Here is a 24,318-nt window from a genome sequence, read left to right as displayed (position 1 = left end):
TTTTTTTTTGAGGAAATATTACCTGTCAACCTTTGGTCTAGATTTAGGCACTGTTCACAAAATGATGATGTTGCCTGGAGCATAAGCAGAAGATTAGTGTGCATCCTTCACCCAAGCAAGTGCCACAGACGCAGAGTTACAGAGTTATTACTGCTGTCTCTCTGACACCATCAATATTTAATAATAGCTGCCAAGTGAGACAAGACAGCATCAGAAAGATGAAATGTGAGAAGTCAGAAGCATCCAGCAGCCTTATGGTTAGGCAAGGTATGGTTCATGTGCTGTTTTTTCCTATAATAGCAACAGGTATCCAGTGGCCCCTGGCTGCTGCTGATTCTGGGATTTGTTGTGGGCTAGGATGAGCTGCCACATGCTTTGAGAAAACAAAATACAGTTGGCATAGAAAAGATAAAGAGGCATTGTGTCCCCTTCCCTTGCGGGTGTTATAAATGATGCTCAGTCCATTTGAGAATCCATATTTTGCTTTTACTAAATTGCCTACCAGCAAAAATGAACCTTTTTTTCATTTCATTGACCAAAAACCTTCCAGTTTGATTTGTCAGATATCCTTAATCCTAAAAACTTTTTCCTCCCATGTGTTTTTTCATTTGAAATAAGTTATTTCCAGAACTTTGCTGCCCTGTTTGTAGGAAGGGGATTAGGCAATCTTATGATCACTCTCTCTCCACAAACAATTCCACCTTTTGGGGCACTTCACCTTTATGGGCCCCAGCCTGGGTTAACCATCAGAGGGACACTGTATTTCTGCACTTCTTAAAGTCTTGTGCTCTTTATTGTAAGGATCCATGCAAAATTCTGTTTATGGTTATTCTTTAAAATACAGTTTAATTATTGTGAAGCAGAATTGGTAATGGAAATTATTAATATGACTATACGGTTTTAGGATGTTTATCTCAGACAAGGTCACTTTGAACTGGTGGCTGTCTACTTTTTAGCAAGAAATAGACCTTGCTCTTCAGAGATTATAATCTTAGTAAAAGGAAATACTATACTTATTTTATAGAAGGGGAACTGAAGCATGGAAATTTACTCATGTTCCATCACTGGTTGTATTCTCTGTGTCTTGACTTTTGAGCCAAGGCTAATTCTCCCTTGAAAAGATCCTGTTGCTTCTTTTAAAAAGTAAGAAATTGCATGTTCCTTGGGCTCTTACTAAGGAGCATAAGTAAATGCCATATGAAGGTTACATGATTATTTTCTTGCTCTGATAATGAAATGTCACGCCGTGATAAGGAGTTATATGCATTTCCATTTGCAGCGTCTGATTATTTACTGATAAAAGACTGAACAAACTGAATGATTGCCTTCCAGTCACTTTCAATAACATCAGCCTTGTCAGCACTAAAGGAAGCTGTTTTAATTCCTTAATAAAAATATGTAGTTTCTCAAGCCAAACAGTGGCAGTTTGTTTAGTGTATCATCTTAAATTGCTGTCTGAGACCTACTTAGCAGAAAATGTTCACATAACAGTTGTGTACAAATGAAAAGCGTGAGACTTCTGTGCTGGATAACTGTGTGATGTACCACGTGCGTGTGTGTGAGGTGGAAGGCTTCGGATTCTTGTGATGAGACATGTAGGAAATAGTCCTTTTCAGCTGTAAACTTGTCCTCCGTCACTGGGCGCGCTTCCTCTGCGGGGGAAGCTGTTGTTCACACCGCCGAGTGGTGGGGTTTTGTGTTTTGTTTGTGTTTTTTGTGGTTTTTTTTGTTTTTTTTAGTTTTTACATATGTACCCACACACGCACATGCATATGCACACATATGCATATACATATATATATATATACATACATATATATATATAGCTAACTTAAGAGAGCAAAGTTATTTTTCTCCTTTTCTCTCTACAGTGATGATGATTGCGAAGCCTCACAGCCAGGCAGAGGTGGCAAGGTGGTATTTTCACTTCATTCTTCTTCCTCTTCATATGCTGAAGTTTCAGAATATATCTGAATACTCAAAATAGACTGGAATTGTAACTGTTATGGCATGAAGTGAATGACAGCAGGACATTTGTGAACTCCACATGGCAAATGCATGTTCTTTTTCAAGTTATTAAAATGGGGCAGTTATGAAGATGTTGCACCATTTACTCGGATTTCAGAAAAATTCTCACTTGTGTCTTTGAGGATCATTTATGTTTATATTTAAGTGGTAGTAATTTTTGGAATTATTTTAAAAAGCTATTACAGAACCTGAGCTTTTTGGGGAAAAAAAATCAAATAAGGCCTGGCAGTGCCCTCAGGTCTCTGACACTTATTTTGAGGAACATCAGTGTTTACAATTGTAGATACTGGGGCTGGTTGCTCTGCAGTATGATTCATGCAGCATATTTCCATTTAAAAATTGTACTTTAATGGGTGATACTGTGTTTCTCGTGGTTTCCAGAAGTCTTTGAATAGAAGCAAAGTGGGGGGCAGAAAAATTAAAAATACCTTGAACTTGAGTTTATACTGGGAAAGGAAGGAATAGAATCCAAACCCCCTTTATGTCAAGCTAATGTTTTTTTGCAGGTACTTGAGCCTGGTTTTTAACTGTTCTTTCAGGACAAGTCTTTGCTAATTCCCACTGGAGCTGAGAGGTTTTTTATTTGTAACGTTTTACCTGGTCATTTGATTTATTTTCCATTTGGATCAAAATATCACTGTTAGAGGGAGAGGGGGGGAAAAAAAACAAACAAATCCCTCTCTTCATATTTCACCTTCACAGCTTGATTTAAACATCAGAATTAGGAATACCACTGGAAAATTATTTTCTCAAGCCCCTCACCATGCCTTTAATGACCTGTTTTCTAAACCAGCATAAAACTGCTTATTTACTTACTACTTATATTTTACTTATTTATTTACAACACAAATTACAGATAGTTTATAGTTTTTGCATTTAGATTGCAACAGCACAGCTATGTTGCAGGTTAAGTATCATATGGTAAAGTGTACAACAGGATGTGTGAGTAAAATACCAGTTAATCTGTTTTTCCCAGACCTATAATGTGTGCTAGAATATAATGCTCTTTTGTTGAAGTAATTCCCCACAAGAATTTAACAGGGATATAAGATTTTTGTCTCAATGTAGACCGTTCAACTGGTATCTTGCCATGTTATTAAGTACGGCTTAGAAATAGCATTTAGGTATTTAAACATAATTCTTGTAACAGGATAAATAGCTAATAGCATTTGGTTTGTTGCTTATGCGCTTGTGACCTGGTAATGTTCACATTAACACACAGACAGAAATAAGTCTCTCGTTGGAATTCATATGAAAAGAAATTCAGTTTTGAACTACTTGGTATAAGATTTAAATGTGCAAGCTAGTGATCTGTAGCTGGGCAGTGTTTCCCAGTGTTCACACATGCTCAGATTTTAACTATATTCAGTTAAAAAGGGCTCAGTTTTCGTAGGCTATTGGTGTTTTTTTGAAACTATGTTAGTAAGAATCTTAAAAGTAAAGTGGATAAGGATTAGAAAGAGTGCTCTTTCTGAGGCAATGTGTTTTTATTAATCAGCCAGCAGGTTTCTGTTGTGACTAAAGTAGATGAGCAGGAATGGAATTTCCTCTGTCTAGCTCACTTCAGAGGGGAGAGGAGCAGGGCACCTTTGCACCTATTACCCTTTGCCTTTGTGTAAGCCCTACTCCTCCGAATAAAATGGCTGATCTTTTAGGGCCTGATGTTTTAAAAGCAATAGAGATTTTGTCACATCTTCAATTAAAACAGAATGGCTTCCATTTTTCAGAAGTGGCAATCGTTACTTCCACTGGTTTGAAAAATCTCAGTTGCTGTGCGTGAGTAATACACGTATAATCCATTATCATCATGTACTTAAAAAAAGATGATAACTAACAGTAATGCTATTTTGGTTGAGATCTAAAACAAGTGCATTTAATGCAATATAACAATTACTTGTATAGAATGATATTTCTAGTTTTGGCAAGATTCATTTATTCCCTAATAAACTGTAGTTAAAGATTTTCAGTCTTTGCTCGCCACATGTCAGTTTTCCCATTTGTTCTTGTATTTCATTTCCCTTACCTTGCATAGTTCTTGCAAGCTTGCTAAACATAGTCTTATAAGTAAACCTTGTAAAGGGGTAGAGATAAATAAGTATTAACGGTGATTATGAATGGGAAAAAGTACTATTTGTTGGAATAATTTTACAAAGTGTTTTAGGAAAAAAGTTATTACAGAGAATTATTGTATTTGTGAAGCAACATGCTACTGGTTATTGTTGCTTTGGGCCCAAAGTCTAACAAGCAATAGAAAAAATATGTTCTTTGTCCTAAAAAGTTTAAAATCTGGCCCACTGAGGGCTGTGCAAGATGGCTGCATTAAGACTTGGAGATGGAAACCAGAGAAAATGCTGAATTTTCCCCAGCCCTGTGGCAGGGCTTGCTGAAGCACTGCAGGTCCTTCCTGGGGTGGCAATCCCAGAGCATGAGGCAAAAATCTGCCCTCAAAACTGAAGCAGTCCCAGAAAAACTCCTTTATGGTTCCCTCCAAATGCTGGTGCGGCCACAGAAGCACCTGATCCCCCTTTCTCCCTCCCCGCAGTGCAATGCGAGAGAAGCGTGTGCTTCAAATAGTTTTGCTTGTGATGGTCAGGCATCATTATTGAAATAATTTATTAAGTAAATTACTGTTTAGTTAGCGAAGCAGTGGATTACTGCTTATCCATTGCTTTTGCTTTATTACCATGTGCTTATTTTGCTGTGGGTGTCAGCTAGTTAGATGCAGACGCCCCTTAGGTTTAATTAGTGGCCTTCCCTCCTGAGAGGTACCGATGGTTTCATCCTGACCCTGTCACAGCACCATCCCGGGTTATGCTGAGTGCTGTGGCTAGCGTGGTTGCTTTACTTGCAGACCTAACACAGGTAGTTGCAAGGTATCTGAGGAAATAAATTCTCAGTTTGCATTTTTCATCTTGCGATTTAATTTGATTTTAGGATTTTTGAGAGCACCTGCTGTAACTGCCCATAGAGAGCCACAGTTGCAGTTGAAAATACCAGTGACAACATTAAGGGCCTGTCCCAAGGTTAGCAGCAGTAACTTATGTAAAACGGAGAACTGTTTTACATTTCCTTTTGTAAGAGTGCATACATATATAGGTTTAATTTCATATTTCCTTTAACTTAAATGGGAGCGAATATCAGTAAGACCACAGTTTCTATAAACATATTACAAGAATTAGAAGGCCTGCATGCAGGCAGACACTGTTCGGCAGAAGTACTGGACAGACTAGATATTGAAAATCAAAAGTAAATGGGTGTTTCATCTAAATAATAGGAGTGAGTCTGGGCCTTTTATTTCTATAAAAGATAAAATAATAAAAGGTCTAACATTTGATTGGCTCCTTAATACTGAATGTTACCTTCTGTACTTACTAGTGGTTCTGGAGATGTTTGGATTATAAGTTCCTGTAAACTGATGCCTATAATGCTCTGGAACAAAGTTAACCTTTGAATTGAAGTACCTTCTGCTTAATTTTTTTAAAATAACATTTGGTTATTACTACCATTTTCACTTAATCAGTTTTGAGAGATGCAGCTATTAAAATGGAAAAGGGCTTTGTGTTGGTTTTTAGTGTTTTTCAGACCCAATATATTGGTCTAATTATTTATGAAGGACTTTAGAAAGGTAAAGAGTTTATTGCCAAAAAGTTACTTCTTAATGAAGGAAATTTATTCCTATGCATCAAAAGCATTTAGTTACTTACTAAGTACTTAAGTTAATTTCGGTAATAATTACTTACCCAGCAGACTGTAAGTAAGTAAATAAGGTAGCAAAAGTTAGAATAATGGAGGCTTTCTCTGTTCTGAAATGGCTGCTGGCATCTTGGGGAAAAGAGAGAACTGAAACCAGAGGAAATTACAGCTTCAGACTTCTTTTCCTTTCTATCGTCAAGAGAGGATTAGACTTTCCAGGTGTATATAACCCCTTTGAGCTGGGATCACTGTTCAGTACTGAATACCTAAGCAAGAGTGAAGCAAATATCCTGCAAAGAAACTCCAGCACTCTGTTAATCCCTCAATGTGAACTGGGGACCAAAAGAATTCAAAGAGCCATTTCCAACAAAAACCAAAGTATTTTGAAAATCTCATTTCAAAAGAGCCTTACTGAAAGTATGACTTATGAAATCCAGTGCCACAAAATAATCATAATAATGTCATGCAAATACCACATGAAAGAAAAATATAAATGTATAATTTCAGAAGCCTAAAAGAAAGAAGAGAGTCTTATTAATGAAATTATTAGAAGGTGTGGTGAAATGCTAGTAGGTGGCCAGTCCACGAGGCAAATCTTGCCAAGCTTCAGATGTTACGTTTTGAGGTAGCAAGGGTTTCATTACTCCTGCAGCTGAAAGCTCAGCCTGGACTCATATTCAGTGCCAGAAGACCATTGCTTCAGTACAGAGTCCATCTTTTATTATCACTAATAATAACCAGATAACTAATGGTAAGATAATCACTAATAAAAAGCTGCATCATTACATATACAGCATGTAGGTATACCTAAATTATCACCCAAATTGTAAGGAGATGCATCCTTTAGTCTACTTTTTTTATTCTGTGGTCACAAAAAAGTTTAATTGTGGTCTGTGGTCAGTTGAAGCTGTGCAGGTGAAAAGTTAATTCCTTTTACCACCTTTCACCTATACTCATTTCTTGTACTCCTATTTCCTTTGGCATTTCTTTTTGACCCAACTTTGGCTAAAAACCTTAATCTAACACAGTATTTCATAAAGGACTGCTAATGTTCTCCATATATGTTTTCTGTTTAAGTTAGGAGTGATCTTTTCATTCTAGATTTGTACAGGACTTAGTATTTAGCTTCTAGTTACTACTAAATGTCCACACTTCTCCCTTTCCCCGCGAGGTAAAGGGGACAGCTGGGCTGATCAAGGAATCCTTCTGTCTGAGGATCCCAGCCACACTCTTCTTCATCTGTGCACCTTTGCACCAGTTTAGTAGCTGACGGTAAAACATCCAAGCTCCATGCCCTGGAGCTCCACACCCTGATATCTGTTTAGAGTAGGATCCTAAGAAATCACCTCTGTAGCCTGTTCTGTGGATTGTGCACTGGGCAATTACACCTGATGGCTGCATGTTTGGGCGGCTGAACTGGCCCTTCATCAAGGCGACGACCTACGTCCATGCTTTGCACCCAGCTGACGCAAGCCACAAGCACCCAGAACAATCTTCTGTTGTCTGGCCCAGGCATGTAGCAGGTAAGACCTGTTTGAAAGTTATCGCTCCTTATCACCAACCTTTTGATGAGCTGTTAAGACTCAGTCTTCCAAGTATGCTCATCTTTGAATCAACATCCCACTCCCTGATGATATTGTTTTCACAGGTAGGAGACTTGCTCCCTATCCATTGCCGCTTTTGTTCTGTGAGATGGTACCGTATGTGCCTATACCTTGTTTTGATGACTTTCCAACATCAGGCCAGCTGGTGGATGAGATACCTTCTGAGCCCTCCTGGCCTCTGTGAGGTCTGAGCTGTTTCGGTGTGTGACGGTCTGCAAGGACGCTGCTGCAGCTATCTTGGGTTTCATTTGGGTCCTGTAGCTGCCTCAAGGGCTTGTGTCCTACTGCAGCTCTGACTCTGTTGCTGTTGGCCATTGCTGTGTGTAGCTACTGGATAGAGTCAAGTCTTTTTTTTCAGTTGTCATCCCTGTGATCCTCGCACTGCTCCTTGTCTTCTCTAAGGTGGACAACTGAACCTATCTAATGGATAAATACACTGGACCATGTTAGCATGTGTTCATCCCCAGCTGTAAGCATATGTCAAGCGCATGATGTCTGTGCTTAGATTTACAGTGATTTGCTCAAGCCCCTTTAAATAAAATCCCCTTTTGTGCAAAGAGCTCTCCCCTTCATCCATGGAAGAGGATGACCTCTGGTACTGATTGCTTTTTGCAATCTGGCTAATTTTAATACATGCATTCTCTTCACTGCCAATAGCATCCTATCCTATCTCATGTCTGGTTGGATGACCTGGAGCTCCCTGCCACAGGTGATATATCCATCACCTGTTTCCTTTTCCAATGAACATTGAGTTCTTTTAGAAAGTTGCCTCTGTTCAGGACGACTGCTGCTGTTTACTGAGTGGCACCTTTTCCTTCCATTGTTGTCCTGGAGCTTGTTACATTTATTGTAGTCATTTGGACACATTCAGTGGCCTGGAATACAAAAGCATGGAGCTTTGCATTGTCTAGTTGTTGGAGTGGTGTCCCTGCTGCAGGCAAAGAAACAGTGGGCTGGAAGAGACCTCCCAGTGGAGAATAAGTCCAAGTCCCTGCTGAAAGGGATCAAGTCTCGTCTTTAGATAAATTTGTTTTTTTTCCTCTCGTGTGCTGTTACATATGCACATACATCTCTATATACCCATTAATCCTACTGGAAATCTGGTTCAAAATCTTGTTGCTGTGATGGTTAGAAGCTGTTCTAACTTTAACCCCCCCAAATTTTCCTATCCCGTGTTGTAAGATAGGTTCCTCATTTTCCTCATCACCTTAGTAGCACTTGGTTCAGTTTGACTTAATCTTTCATGAATCTGGATTTCCAGATCTTTGCAGAGAGCTCTTGAGGACCCTGTACAGTGCAGTGTGCTGTGGCATGAATACTGCCTGGCCTTCATGGAAGTAACTGGTTTGACATAACCTAACATATTACCTTTTTCTTGAAGGTGTATCAGACATTTGGGCCACACATTGGGATTAACGCACTGGTCTTTTTTTGTCAGTGGTCATATATAGCTGATAGGTAGTCTCAAAGGGTTGGATTCAGCTCACGTAGGTTACTTAAATGCTTAAACTGTATAGGGCTGTTTAAGGCTGTACTCAGCAGCACGACCAGAAGGCACATCATTCCAGGYGGCTGGGTGTCTGAGACAGGCAAGATGAATCATCCTCAAGGAAAGGTGTCTTTCTTGGTCTCCATTGTTCAGAGACCTAATTTTTTCTGGCTGACATTATATGAGTGGCTTCCAGCATAATGTAACACTTGTRCCCATTTTTATCAGTATTCCAGTATTTTTCCACTATTCCAGTACTCAGGGTCATTGGTGGTTTGTGGGGTATCCAGTCTGTTCCAAAAAGCACTGGTAATGCTGCATTTCCTGCCTCCTGGGCTGGCAGGCTCCACCTGCAGATCTTTTTCTATCACCAGATAGCTCTCCAGCATCTCTCTGCTTGAAAAATGTCCTTATGTTTGTCTGCAATGCCAGGCAGGACCTGCAAGGCTCCTTCCTGGACTAGTGTGTGATGTCATTTTTGTGAGCGGGAGGAAGAAAACAGGAAAGCCAGCAGGCACCATGACTTGAGTTGCTTCTAGCTGCCTTGGTGCTCTAGATGTCATCTGCTTTTTGGTTAACAATGTTCCCTTCTGTGCAGTGAGATCCTCTGCGCTGCTGATCTACCTGTAGCACACAACATCCATTGACTAGAGTGGAGAGGGCTTCATGCCTCTGGGCAGTAGTGGTTCATGGTCTAGCCCAAGTGCATGCAGATTGAATTTTTGCTTTCTCCTCCGGACTTCCTTCCTGCAGTTCTGTCTTCCATCTGTCTCCAGGTTTTGTGCAGTTTTCTGATCTGGCCACCTACCCTTTCCATCACATCCTCTTACCAAAGTGTGTCTATTTGCAGTCTGGATCATTAGGATGTAAAGTCAATTGATGCTTTATTTTTTATTGTCACTTCTCACCTATAGATGCACAGGAGTTGTAATCAAAGGCTGCTTTATTCTAACAACAAAATTAAATCCGCTTGATCCAATATAACTAGCTGCATTTCAGGTTGCTATTCAACAGGATACAAACTTCAGCAGATACAAAACTCAAAGGACCCATCCTTCTATTTGCAGTTGGCAAGTCTACTTGCTTGTCTAAAAGTTACGTGTACCCAAATGCATAGACTGTGGTTTGAAAGAGGAGTAGGATGAAGGGGAGGGAGTGGGAGACGTTCAGAAGCCCCAGGGTCCATTTTTCAGCCGACTCTCCAGATGGCCAGTTTTGCATGTCCTATAAGATACACTGCAACTTGCCACCATGGGTGTTAATTTGAATGGGTGGTTATTAGGATCCTTTCAGTCTTGCATCTAATGATCTCACTACTGAGATCACATCCTGAGCAACCCAAATATGGGCTCCGAGGGGAGCACAGAGTGGGAATTTGTCTATGATGTAGCTGAAGGTTGCAGCTGTGGTAATCTTCCAAGCCCTAACTTGTCCCTCCTGCACTGGGGGTGGAGGGTAGAGAAGATTCTTCCTGCTCATGTGGGATGGGGCCAGGCTTCCTACAGAGTTGGACTTCACCAAAGACACTTTTCTGGTGTAGTACCAGAAGTTAGTGTTACTGGAAGGAGAGCACTCATAGTTTGTCCCAGTTGTATTTGACTCAGTAGAGGCAGACTTCCAGCTTCAGCAGAGGATGGGGAAAGCCAGAACAGCCCCTCATTCTTTAGAGAAAAGGTTTTCGTATACTTGCTCCCCTTTCCCTCTGCTTGTTTTTTTACCTTAGCACCATAAAAAGAGAAAGAAGCTATTTTTAGCAGAATGCTTGTAGTTATATTTACTGTTGCCTCCTTAATCTGAAAGCTGAATTAGGGTTTAGGACAAAAAGTGTGTTGCTGAGCTTGAATGTTCAGAGTTGTCAGTTTTTAAAGTATGGATGATAATGTTTTGTGTTCTCTGAACCCTGTAATACTGTTCAAGATAAAAGATTGAATAGATGTTTTTAATATTTCTAAATATAAAGAGAAATTTATTTTTAAAACAAATCTTTATGGTACTCTTTAGRTATCAGGGTGCTCAGTTTGTTTGAAAACAAACAAAAAACAAATGAGAGAGATTTTTGCTGAAGAAGTGTCTGCACTGAGGTTCACTATTGGGGATTTCACACACAGCAAGAGTCCACACTGGTAAATACCAAAATACAATTTATGTGCAGGAATCTCAGCTACCAACCACATTCTGAATATGAATTTTTCTGCAGTTCAGTGGGGAAATTAAATAGCAGCTGGAAACATCTGTTTTAAATGCTTGATATCAGCAGATAGGCAGAACTACRTGACTGCTTAAAAGTACTGAAATAATTAGTGGTGAAATGTTTAATTTCTGTTCATTAAAAATGTATTTTAAATTACAGAAGGCTGGGATGCTTTATCTTAAAACTTAGCCTGAAAGTATAATTTCAGCATCTGAAGTAATCTTGAGGTGCTATTAGCAAAAAACAATGACTCTTGCTGCAGACTTTTCTGAGGCAAAGCCTCTCCTGATATGTTAACATCTGAGGCTGCCACTGCTCATCACTGCGGGAGCAGAAGTCAGGATTTTCAAGTCCAGTAGGTGGCATCAAAACAGTTCTGTAAAATTCAGTGTTTGGGTGTACATGCCCTAGTCCTAGGCCACAAAATGAACATAGTGTTTAAATAGAGAAAATTCCATGTAATCTCTCTCTTCCTCACAAAAAGCTTTGGTTTGAACATGATCTTACCCAAATGACATGTCTGTGGTGCTTCTGTGAGCATCACCATGCATCATATGTTATTGTAGCGCATTAGAGTTGCTTTCAATGAACCAGAATGACATGTAACTGTATTTTTATTGCATTCTTAAAAAAGTGATATTGCAAATTTTGCATTTTTTCAGCACTATGGCACTATAGTAATCTGCATGAATACTGTAGCAGATATCAAAAACATAAATCAAGTTTTGTGCATTCAAGGAAAAGATTTTTTTTTTTTTTAATTAAAACAGTATATCTGTCACGGAACGCCAACACAACAAGGCTGGCATCTAGAAAATCTCTGTTACACTGCAGCCTAACTCATGGGTCTCTTAGGACCTCTGCCAAGGCTGAAGGATGTCTTTGTGCTAGTGGGAGTATGAGAGTGCGATCGTGCTGCTGCTCTCTGTGTCTCTGCCTGTGATCTTGTCGGCATTATTTCTCCAAGTCTGCAGAAATTACTAGTGATGAGGACTCCTCATAAAAGGTCTTTAGTGAAAGCACTTTATTCCCTTTAAACAAAGGTTTTGCATTGAGAAAACTAACTCTGGTATTTTTATCGTTTAAAATCATGATAATATGAGATAATATCAGACTTTGAACGCACGTAAACAAGAAAAGAAAAATGGATGGGTTCATCTCCTGCCTGCATTTCAGTGTGATGGATTTGGGTAGAGCGGCCTGAGTGGAGGGAGCATTAACCACAGCCACAAAGCCGTGGCCAACTTGTCAGCTCTGCAGGAAGCAGTTAAATGGTGCAGCAACCGCCAAGTGGCTGGCCATGTAAATAATTTACCTTCAGTCATAAGGAGATACTTCTGATATTGTTTTTAAGAAGTTTGATGAACGTTTCATTTCAGGAAGGAGCAATGCATGCATGACCAGGTTCTTAAAAAATGGCTTGGAGGCCTCACAGTGAAGAAGCAGGTTTTTGTCTCGGGGTCGGGAGGAGAGGGCACGTGCGGGCAGCTCCCCTCCCCTTTCTCCTTAGCACCTCGTGGTGTGCAATAGGCCTTCCTGGTGGGGTAGCGGAGCCAGACGCAGAGTTGCAGTTGCGCGCACAGAGGCTGTGTGGGGCAGCGGCGGGCACCAGCATGCGGTGGGCTCAGTTTAGCTGTGCCAGTGCAGAACGAGTGAGTCTGTAGAAGGAATTAAAGCAAAACAGCTGCTGTTCTCAAAAGTTGAACCCGGGCTTATTTCACAACAGCTTCCTACTTTTGACCCAAGCTCACAAACTGCTCCTAGTTTTTCAGGTGATAGTTTTGAGCCTGGTGCTGTTGCTCCTTTTCTTTGACTGGACACCAAATGCACCGTGAAAAAGGAGAGGAGAGCTGTGAGGGTGGTATGAGAAGGATGAGCACATAAAAGCTGGGGATCAGATGCAGCATTTGCAGGAAAATTCCAGTTAAGCCTGAGATCACTGGCTGAGCGGAATAGGAAGGAGCCAGATGCACGAGGGTGTTCCCAGCTGGACAGCTCTTTCCCTCCCACTAGGCAGTGGTTCTGCTCCACTTGCTGCATAAACGTGCCTTTTAGCCAGAATAAATACAGGAAAGGAGGTAACGTATCTCCCTTGCGTTGAAGAAAAAAATGGAATTGGAGTTCAGCTTTACGGAAGAAAAAGAATATGTTGTACTCCTTGTTCTCCTTTTTATTGTAGCCTCAAAAGGATATATAATTATATAAAAACAAACAAAAAAGCCTTCTCTTTCTGAAATGTTTTTCCCCCCAAACCTTCAAAAGGAAACAAAGTCCAGGAAAAACAAATTCCCTTCTCATCAAAATTTTGGATGCACAAAACGTTTGAGGTCAAACCTTAAAAAAAAAAAAAAAAAAAGATTCCTGAGAAGCTTGGACAGAAACTGTTACAAAACAAATTCTGACAACAGTTCCAGAGGCAGAGCAACTACAATTCAGGGAGGGCCCAAACTGCCAGGTTAGGAATGACATGCTGCGTGTGACTCCTCCTCACTGAAGGCACTATCATTACCCTTTTGCTATAGATGAGGGTGCTGAGGCAACTCAGAAAAGCAGAACTGCTAAATCAAAGCAGCAGCAGCTCCAGGAACTGAATATGGTTCTTTTGTGACACTATTTAATATCCTGTGCATAAGGTCCTGCTGCCTTGTGAAATTAGTTAAAGACATGATGGTGCTTATGCCTGTGAGCTTAAGCAATAGTGGAAAGAAGGGTGTGGAGAGCTTTTTCCTTTTCCTGGTATCTTTGAATAAGACCCAACACACATGTGCACACACACACATCAAACAAAAAACAAACAAAAAAACCCCAAAGAGTGTGGAACAGTGAAAAATTAATGAAAACAGGGAGTGTAGGCTGTGATTCTGTAATGGATAGAGAATTTGCATATCTGTGATAATCCCATTAAGTAATGGCACATGATTACAGAGAGGTGTAATGAGTTGATACTGTCACACTATACAACCCTCTGCCTAGAGTTCTGAAGGCTCTGAAAGAAAGCTTCTATGCACAGCTTGAAATTTTTCTCATCTGCAGCAATGGCTGTCATAACTGTTTGATTAATGAACTCATTAAATCCCAGTGTTACTAGGAAAAGCATATTGACCCCCTGACTGATCACAATTAAAATGTAAATGCCACTTACTCAAGACACTGGTTAGACATACATTTAAGCAGCAGAACAGCATGAAAAACAGCTTTGCATTTTGATGACTTGGCCTGTTTCGCCAGCAAGGTTTGGATGTTAAGAGAACGTCCCACTAATTGCAGGTGGAGGTCAACTTGCAGCATTACCTACAATTACACCAGCATTTACCTGGTCATTGAGATTATAATCAGTTTGGAAACACAATCCTCCACTGAACCAGCAGCAAGACTCCCTTTGGCTTCACTGGAGTTAAGATTTCACCTTGGGTCATCACAAAACACAACAGTGAGGAAGTTAATTAAATTAGTGCATGTACCAAGCACAGCTCATAGTAATACATCCCTGAACGGCAGTGGAGAGAGTTTTACTCCCAGGATAGCTGTGCTGTCTTCTTTTTTTGTATTAACAAATGGGCAGGTGGGCCTTTTCTGATTTTTCTCACTGCTGTATCATGTTCCCACAAAGTAAGATACTGAGACACAGTCTCACTTCTGTATTAAAAAAAAAAAGCCACCCGTTATTGGAAAGTACGTTGTCATATGATGATGGCATCATTCAGCTATTGTGCTGCTGAATTCAGAGCTATAAAGCTATTTCAGTGCCCTGAGTCATGATTTTTGAGTGTGGGTGTCAACATGGCAGACCCTCTGTTTGGAAACTTGAACAAAGACCTTTGGCATGTGTCACTAATGCTTTTTTATCCAGTAGGAATTGTAGCTCCCTGGATTAGATGAGCTGAGTCACGAGAACAGCGTTGTCTCCTGTAAGCCAGAATGGAAGTTGATGTATCTGAAGTGATTTTAGCTGGCTGTATTCACCCTGGTTTCCTCGCTAGGTCAAAGTATTCATGTTCTGGGCTTTCAGCTAAGGTTACACAAAACTGACTGCAGTGTCTTTGAGCTGCTGGGTCAAAACATGTCAAGTTCTGAATCAGATTTGGTGTTTGAGATCTTTGCAGTCACTTCAGCAGGGACTGCTTGCTGTTGTTACGCTAAGCAACGTTTTAATAACTGCTTGTGCTATTGTGTGGGCTACCATAATTTTTCTGTCACTTGCCTCCAGCTCTGTAGAACGGAAAGAAATTGAGCATTATGTGTCCCCACTGCGGCTAATAGAGACTCTAGTGGTTTGTCCTCCCTCCRCCTCCTGCCCAGAGTTCAACCCCCCAGGGGACTAAATGGCTTTCAGCCTCCTGAAGCCAGATGTGGCTTGCCACCTTCATGGCTCTGCCTGCCTGAGTGACTGCTGCTTCCCTTCTGCTGTGAAGCAAAGTGGTTACCATAACCACAGGGGACAGCAAGGCTGGGTAGGCACCCTCAGCTGCACTCACTAGAGGCTGGGCTCCCTGCATTGCACAGAATGCAACTCAGGTGGTAGGATGTAATTAACGTCCCCTGTATGTTGCGTGGGAGGGAGACAGCACAAAATGTAAAGATCAGCAGCCTCTTGGACTTCGGAGGAGTGTTTAACACCAGCAGGACTGGCCAATTAAAGCATTTCAAAAACCCCAAATGAACAAACAATCATCTTAATGGTTAGAGCTGTCTGTTGGAGTACTGTTGGCTAGAGCAATGCTTAATCCCCCATTTTATTCATTTCTTCAGTGTTCAAATTGTTTACTTTTTGTTATAGGTTACTAGCAGACTGAGCAGCATAAAGAGAAAAGGATGAGAGATTGGCTGTTGGCTATTTTATCCATTGCAAAAAGAGAAAAACAGTAGTGCTGTAGTAAATTTTCTTCCCAAGTAGTGGTGAGATGCTTAAAAAGTTTGCACTGAGAAACAAGACATGCGTTTGCTTCTGTAACCTCTCCAAGGCTGCCAGTGCCTCAGCTTCCTGGTAGCCTATTTGTCATTCCAGTTTAATAACAATTTGGGACACATTGCCTGCTTCGCTTCTGTATTTCTCATGGTAACATGTCTGTCTGGATCTCTGACTCTACCTTATGRAAATTTCCGCAGAAAAGCGGATTGGGGCTGCTGTGTCTGACTCCCTGAAATTTACTGTCACCAAGGCAGTGTGGGACAAAACAAAGCAATGGCCATGTTTCCTTACCTCCAGCAGGAAAAGTTAGAGCCAAAATTTTAGTATTTAATGTCCAGGAGAACACAGTAATTGAACAGGAAAAGTTCATCCTGCTGTCACTCTTGGTCACATAGCTCTCTGAATGTTACATCAACCCTGATGAGATAATTTATTTTTGCCTATCAAAGGATGAATGAATGAAAATGTCAAATTATTTATAGGAACTGCTTTTCTGGACACGTGTGCTGTATTTCCCAAAYGTAGCAAACTCTTAGTGTAAGATTATTTCTTTACTGACTTAGGTTAATGGTTTAAATTCCTCCATAATAAATTATTTAAGATCCCAAAGTATACATTGAATGATTTTACACCTTACAGTGTTAATGCTACTTTCCATTTGAAAAGCCTCCACAGATTGTGATGCAGTGGAAGCATCACAAGTGGCATTTTTTTGCCTGGGACAGATTTCACTCAAACATTATGTACACACACAGAACTAATATCTCCTTCACCCCCTGAATAAAATAAAAGCTGACTTTTCAGTTCTTGTGTAACTCTGCATTATTATGGCTGAGAACATCTGTTTTTATAAGTGAATACTTAATATATTGCTTTTTCTGTCCTCCCAGTTTTCCTAGACAAGTGTTTGTTCTAGATTTTGGGAAGTCATCGGTCCTCTTTTAGGTTGGTGGCTTTCCACAGAGGCCTGCCATGTGGTGCGGCAGAACCGGGAGCACCCTGGGTGGGAGTGGGTTCCCACCGCACGCAGCTCAGTGCCACAACCACCTCCCTCCTTGCACAGCCACTGGGGACGGGCACAGGCTGCAGCGTGATTTTGCACCAGGTTTTGCACCACATCGCATAGAAGACAGGATATATGTTAACATCCTTTGAGAAAAAACGGTGGTGTCATGTATTTAGTTCTGTTTTGAAGCGCACGTGCTAGCAGCATTGGCAGACATCTCATTCTTATGAAATACACAGTAGTTTTCAGCCAAATATCATTCTTGCTGTAAACTATACAGCACTACAAAGCAGTGCTCTGAGTAGGAGGAAAAATACAAGAGTAGCTTTTATGACCAGCTCTCATTTTTGCCACCTACAAAACAAGACTTGCTAATACAGTGGTCCAGCTGTTTTAGCATTTCTAAAAGTTTTTATTCCCAGGCAGTGTATAAGGCAATAAGCTATTTTGTTTTTTGTTACCACAAAAGCTAGTAGTTTCATAATAGCAAAGACAGAAGGAAGCAAAGAGTTATCAGAGGAGACTCCTTCAGGTTGATACGGAGAGTAAGAGCATTTATTGAGCCGGACAAGGATCATTCCTCTTACATTCCTCAAGCTCCATGGCAGAAAACTGCTCGCTCCAGACTGGATGCTCATTTCCAGACATAGAGCTCTTTGTGAAGGTGAGGTTTTTAAAGCAATGTAACAGCAATGTTTGTTTATGGAAAACTTTTTGCTCTATTTGAAATTAATTTGATAGCATTGAGAAAGGTGAAAGAGCAAGCAGAACTGGTTTCATTACTGCATGTCATTTGGTTATATAAAGACCACCTACAAGCATAATGAACTAACCCTTTAACTAAGTAAATGACACACTTGATTTTTTACTTTTGTACCCTTAAAGCAAGTTTTAAAACTGCACACTTTAGGAGAATCATGAGAAAAGCCTGAAAAATCAGAGCGCTCACCTCTTGCAACACCACYGTGTAAAGCCTAAAGTAGCCAATAACAACTACACAAGGCTTCACCACATTCTAATGGAACCTCTAAGCAAAATGCAACACGAAGTAAATTAGAGCAATGCTTCTGTGGCGACACGTATGGTGAGTTGCAGCCTCTGTGCTTTACACTAACACAGGATGATTTGCTTAGCCAAAATGAAAGATCATCATTACAGGTGCATGCAGGAAGAGCAGTTACGTGACTCGGGTACAGTCATGCTTAAGTGTGAGAAGTGGGAGCTCTGGGTCTAGAACTAGGAGATGGCCTGCGCTGCAGCCACGGGGCAACCGCGTGCTCCTCTCCCCTCCTTTGCATTTTCCTCAGCTTTAAGGCATAGTTATGYGGCATTTGTGCTTCATTAGCCCACAGTTCAGCAAAGCACTGGGACTTGCATGTTCAGCCGAAGCAAGGCCATTGTGCAACTTCCTTCCCTCTCCCTGGGCCCCTGCAACTGTTCAGTTTAAAACACTTAAGTATTTGATTTATTCTGTTTGTTCCCTTAAGTGCTTCAGGCATTACTTCTCAATTTATGCTGGTAAATCTTTTTATACCTGTTTCCTGTGATCGTAAACGGATTTAAACTTTTTTAATCTTGCAATGATTTAGGTAGATTTATGTACACTTAGACAAATGAGGTGGAGACTTTTGCCCTTGGAAAGAATGCTGTAATTCCAATTTTGTTTTTTAACTTATGAAAACATTCATTACACATTTTAATGAAAAAATACATCTCCACGATGACAGGATTATTCATCATATCTATGTGCGTGTTGGGAGAAGGGTATAAAGAAACTTTGCCTGAAAATACATATTAGTAGAGATGAGTAACATGTTATACATACTCACAGCAGATCTGGATTTTCTGCTTTTTTACTGCGTCTGCTATCAAAATTGGCTATTATAGATGTATGTATCCTTTTTATTTTTTATTGTAGGCTGGCAGTGATGGGGAAAGTATTGGAAATTGCCCGTTCTCTCAGCGTCTCTTTATGATTCTGTGGCTAAAAGGTGTCATATTTAATGTCACAACCGTGGATTTGAAAAGGTGAGATTACAATAGGAGCTGTCATTTTTCAGAGCGACTTTACCAAAATGGTGATTTTAAAGGGTGGATCTCTTCTGACAGATTTGAAAAACACATGCAAATTAGCAGACCTTATTTACACTGTGCCTTGGTATTATGACAGCAGTTTGTATGTCTGATTCCTCTTTAATGTTCACTAATACAAAGTGGACTAACTCCTTTGAAGCATTTGAGATTTTAATCTATTTTGCAGTAGGTCTCTGTAACATAAGACTGCAGTTTTAGCTTTTCAGAGCACATTCAGGTATGGGCTAGCTAATTCTTGCAACACCAGTGTAAGGCAGCTGGCTATGTTTTATTTTACATGCAAGACAGATAGTAATCTGTTATTCTGAAGTTGAAACAATTCATTGCAGTTAAGGATAGAAATTGAAAATGTAGTTCCCGTTGTGATTAACCCAGTCTCTTTCCTCCCATTAGAAAACCCGCGGACCTGCAGAACCTAGCCCCGGGAACGAACCCCCCCTTCATGACGTTTGATGGTGAAGTGAAAACCGATGTCAATAAGATTGAAGAGTTCTTGGAAGAAAAGTTAGCGCCGCCCCGGTACTGTATCCCCAACCACTTCTTTTGCTTTTAGCCCCTTATGGCCCTCAACAGAGGTCAGTGGCAGAGTCCCCTTTGGTTTCAGCAGATCAAGCCCTTGATTAGCTTCATGAGTTATGATGAGCCTGTGAAGCTTAGGAGGGGCCAGTCCAGCCGCTGCAGTTGAACTTGCTGGGAGCAGCAACACTGAGGGAAGTGAACCACAGCCAAGGCCTGTGGAAGGGCTGGCCCCAGGGTTTGCCCCGGGCCGCTGGTTGTGCTCTTCCCACTGTCTTTGCCTTTACCCCACGTTTATGTTATGCCACTACAGTCATTCCCAAGGCATGAAATCCACCCTGCTGCAGCAAGTATATGCAGAAACCTGCATACCATTGCAGAAACCTGACCTCTTTTCCTTCATTTGTGTGTGTTTGAGGTTTCCCTCTTCACACTGTACAAATAATTGCGCTTACTGGGAACAAGTAGTTAAAAGAAAACACTAGTGAAAGCCACCTGTGTCCTAGGAGTCCGGGGGCAAAGACTGTCAATGCTCATTTTGAGCGGCTAGATGGGCCAGCCTCCGTACACACCAGGGGTTGGGTTTGGGACTTGTCCTTCCCCACCCTGGCAGCTCTTCCCACTTCTCCCAAAACTAGCTATCCCACCACTAGCGGCATCTTATCCCCCACCCATTTCTCCCCCAGGACAGCAGCTGCCCTCTGCGACACTCCCATCTCAAGCAGCCGAACCTGACTTCAGCCATGCTAGCAGCCATTCCCATTCACTTTTTCCCTCCTATTTGCCCGTGGCAACAGCAGCTCTTGGCCTGGCCACACTGAGCTTGCTCATGTGTGAGTGGAAGAGGCAAGGAGGTTGGGAGGAGCAGCACTCGGTGCTGGTAGAGACTTTCCCTCCTCGCAGCAGGAGCCACCCTCTCTTCAGCCTTGGCTCATCCCTGCTGGAGGTGACCTGGAAGAGGCATTGGGTTGTCTGGGTGGAATCTGCAGCATGAATTGCCATTTCCCATCTCCCTTGGGAAAAGGAGGTGAGCGACATGGTTTAGGTATGGGCCAGAGGCCATACTGGCCAAGTGATCTTTAGTTTAGGATGGTTCCCTCCAGAAGCTCTGTGTAATCATATATTGTTTGCAAAGGGGTGATGCTGCAATTTAAATGATGTATATTAAATAATTAATGGAGATAAAAAAAAAAGTGGTTAGTCACATAACTTTTTTTGTTTCTTTTAATTCCTCAGGTATCCCAAACTTGCACCAAACCACCCTGAGTCTAACTCTGCAGGAAATGATGTGTTTGCGAAATTCTCTGCGTTCATAAAGAACCCAAGAAAAGATGCTAATGAAAGTACGTGCAATATAGTTCTTTCATTGGCCCTGGTAGTTTCTGGAACAAATTAGACTGTATAGTTCTAGCATACTGTGCTGTAGCTATCCCATTTGCAATTTAGGGTAAGCAGTCATTTCCTAGAGCATAAAAGCTTTGGAAATCTGGGCCCATTCCCTCTTTTAGTCAGGGATTCCTAAAGTTATTTTGCTCAGGTGCCACTGTCAGCATGGGAGCACCAGCTCCAGCTCCTCCCAGGTTCTTCAGCTCCCAGGCCTGTAACACTGCATCTTCCCCATGCCCCTGCTACAAGCACTGCCTGCTCAAAGTAGGACCTTAGCTTCAGGTCTGCTACCCGCCATCCTCCTGTTGCCTTTCTCCTCCGTTTGTGTCAGTCATGAAGGCTCTAACCCCATAGCTCTACTTTCCCATGCACATATCTGGAGTAGGACCCTCAGTACTGTGCATTAACTTCTCTGCCCTCCAGCTTACAGCCCTGTTCCCCTTGCTGTTTCCTTCTCCCCTCGTCACATTTGTTCACTGGCACTGCTAGCCTAGGTATACTGCAGCCACCCTTGCCAGCCCCTGCTGCCTCCACCCCACTACTCTGCGTGGAGAGCACAGTGCCTGCAGGTGGGTTTCCCATGCGGTCCGGAGTGGCACCTTGCTGCTGTCGCCACAAGTCTCACCATCTCTGGCCCTGCTGCTGTGCCACTCTGCGCGAACAGCCCCCGTATGTGTTTCAGGAGCTGTTTGTGGCTAAGCAGACCCAGTTTGGTTTTATCAGAACCAAATAGAGCTACTTATAGCTCTTACCCCAGCATTAGGTTTTAAGCTTAGAATAAAGAAATTGCAGGAGTTGGCATGGTGGGGGTGTCTGCAAGCTGGACTGGTGCCAGAAAACAGAAGGCAGGAGTTGTCTGTCTGCTGGGTGTTCAAGAGAGACCTTGGTACAGTCTTGAATGACCTTTTTATTGTCTTAACCTAGATTTGGAAAAATCTTTGCTTAAAGCCCTGAGGAAGCTGGACAACTACTTAAATAGCCCCTTGCCGGATGAAATTGATGCTTACAGCACCGAGGAGATCACTGTTTCCAGCCGGAAGTTCCTGGATGGAGATGAGCTCACCTTAGCAGACTGCAACCTCCTACCAAAGCTCCATATAATTAAGGTTTGCATTTGCATTTCAGTGTTTTGAAGAGGGGGGAAACACAGAAGCCCAAGCTCACTTCTAGAAGGCAGAGGAATCCTGTATCTTTTCTGAAGCTGCACAGCAGCTGTCTAAATGTGGGGAGAATGAATGCTAATACACAAGGCTATTTTATTAGAGCAAGCTAGGCAGATCCTCAGATTGATGACTCCACAGTTAGAATATCTGGTTTCATATTTGGGTCATGACTGCACTCTCTAAGCATCACACAAGTATTAAATGAGTGAGGTACTATATTCAGTGCTGTAGAGAAATGTTTTCATTTGTATTTCATGTGCAAGAGTGCCACGGAACAATAAGATTAAATGATTTTTGTCCATGCCAATTCAAGAAACCAGCAACTGGTGAAGTCTGAATCTCTCCCAACTTTAACCCAAAACTCCTGCTTTGCTGAACATCACCAGTAATATCAGTAACACTGGCTGGGGACCCAGCACCCTTCCAGCCAAGGCTCCCAGCCCCTTTTTGCAGGGCTATGGAGCATCCACACCCCTCTAGCAGTGCTGGGGACCAAGGTGTCTGGGCTTTGCTAGAGCCYGTCCCTAGGCTGCTTTGGAGCCAACCAGGCTCTGGAAGAGAAAAGGCCACTTTGGAAATTCATCTGGTTTCGATACAAACAAGGTCACTTCAGAAAGTTGCAGTTTTGACTACTATTTTTTCAGAGGAGGAGTGGATTGAATTGTTTTCTGACACCTTCATGAGTGAAAACTATCCCAGGAGACCTCATGGTTGAAACTAGTCCTCAGACAGCAGCAAGAGAACACAAGCCCTTTCCCACTCCATGGGGCCCCTTTCAGAGGTTGGGCACACACACAGCTAAGCGTAACAGGTGGGGGGGGGTCAATAGGGCCCCTGCAAAGGGAACGGCCTTATGTCAGAGGAACGTCTAAAGGATGGTGGAGGGTGAACGTCAAGCCATCCTTGCTGATCCACAGGGAAGTGTTAGGTAACAGCCAATAGCCATGTGAAATTTAGTATTTTAATTTAAGTTTTTCCATTCTGTTTTAAGTGAAAGTTTCCAACTGTGGGTCAGTTTATTACTGTCAGAGTATTCTGTTAATTCTGGTTTATGCTAGTTTTCTTGCTGTTTTAAGCTCCATCTCCTCCAGGAGGTATGGTCTACTGGCATAACTCTAGCAGAATATTTATACTAAATAAATCCTTTTGAGTGGATTAGCTAGTTAGCTAGCTTTCTTCGTCCCATGTCTTCTCTTTCTTTTTTTGTCTTTTCTTCTCCTTTGCTCCCACCAAAACGTATATTGTAAATATGAAAGACTTACGAATGGAAAATAAAAAATGTATATAAAGAGCAGATTTATTTTATGCAGATCATGTGTGTAATAATCTTTTTCTTTTTTCTTTTAATAAAAGGTTGTTGCAAAAAAATACAGAAATTTTGAGTTTCCACCTGAAATGACAGGGATTTCAAGATACTTGAACAATGCATATGCAAGAGATGAATTTACAAACACTTGTCCTGCTGATCAAGAAATTGAGTATGCATATTTGGATGTTGCAAAGAGAATGAAGTAAATGGAAGATGCTTCTGTTTTTCTTTATTTCTGAGGTTTAGATGGGCACCAGCCAAGATGGAAAAAAAAAAAAAACACCCAACAACTGTACACTCTGCAGTGTAAGTTCTGTCACTGGCCAGTTCTTCTTTTCTGGTAATTGTATAGCTTTATTTGCTCATTCTTAAATTATACATGTATATGTTTGTGTCTCTGTACAGATATATACACACACAAACGTGTGTACTGCATTCCAAGTTAAAGGCATCAGATCAATATTAAACCATTTGTTGATGTTAGGGGAACAATATAGGTCACACAATTATAGAAAAATTACAGACTAGTGACTTACGCTAAATTACTGAATTTTAGGAAGAAACAACCCTGTTTCTCACACATGTTTAACCTGTCATTATTGCTGCCTCTGATCTCTGTTTCATATTTGTTGCCAAACTTCACAGTTACTGGGAAGGTTTCTGTTTGCTTCTCTGGAAGTATCGGAGGGCCACAAGCCAACTCTTGGCATGCCCACAGCACCCTGGTTTATCCAGGAGAAAGGCCAGCTGGTAGGTGGAACCACACCTGCCTTCCCAGAAGCCCTCTCCTCTCTGCTAGAGACCTGTAGAGCAGGTCGACGAAGAACAACTCCTTTGCACGTTGCATGAGTCCTTCTTCAGTATTTATCCTGCCTTCTCCTTTCTCAGGGCTGCACGACCCACCCAGCCTCCTCCAGTCCTGGTGATCCC

General features: G+C 41.6%; 1 protein-coding gene across 1 annotated transcript in view; it reads left to right on the top strand.

The window, feature by feature from the left end:
* CLIC6 (chloride intracellular channel 6) overlaps window positions 1–23,849 on the top strand; it is a 39,913-nt gene extending 16,064 nt beyond the window's left edge. Inside the window, exons 3-7 of the mRNA XM_026077578.1 lie at window positions 18,839–18,948; window positions 19,408–19,533; window positions 20,767–20,873; window positions 21,841–22,022; window positions 23,433–23,849. Of these exons, the coding sequence (XP_025933363.1) occupies window positions 18,839–18,948; window positions 19,408–19,533; window positions 20,767–20,873; window positions 21,841–22,022; window positions 23,433–23,594 (687 nt within the window). The 3' untranslated portion in view covers window positions 23,595–23,849. The remainder of the gene's footprint in view (window positions 1–18,838; window positions 18,949–19,407; window positions 19,534–20,766; window positions 20,874–21,840; window positions 22,023–23,432) is intronic.
* Window positions 23,850–24,318: the final 469 nt, after the last annotated feature.

This window comes from Apteryx rowi, unplaced genomic scaffold (assembly GCF_003343035.1).
Source record: "Apteryx rowi isolate R43461 unplaced genomic scaffold, aptRow1 scaffold_46, whole genome shotgun sequence".
Classification (NCBI taxonomy): domain Eukaryota; kingdom Metazoa; phylum Chordata; class Aves; order Apterygiformes; family Apterygidae; genus Apteryx; species Apteryx rowi.
This window is presented reverse-complemented; position numbering and strand designations above follow the sequence as displayed.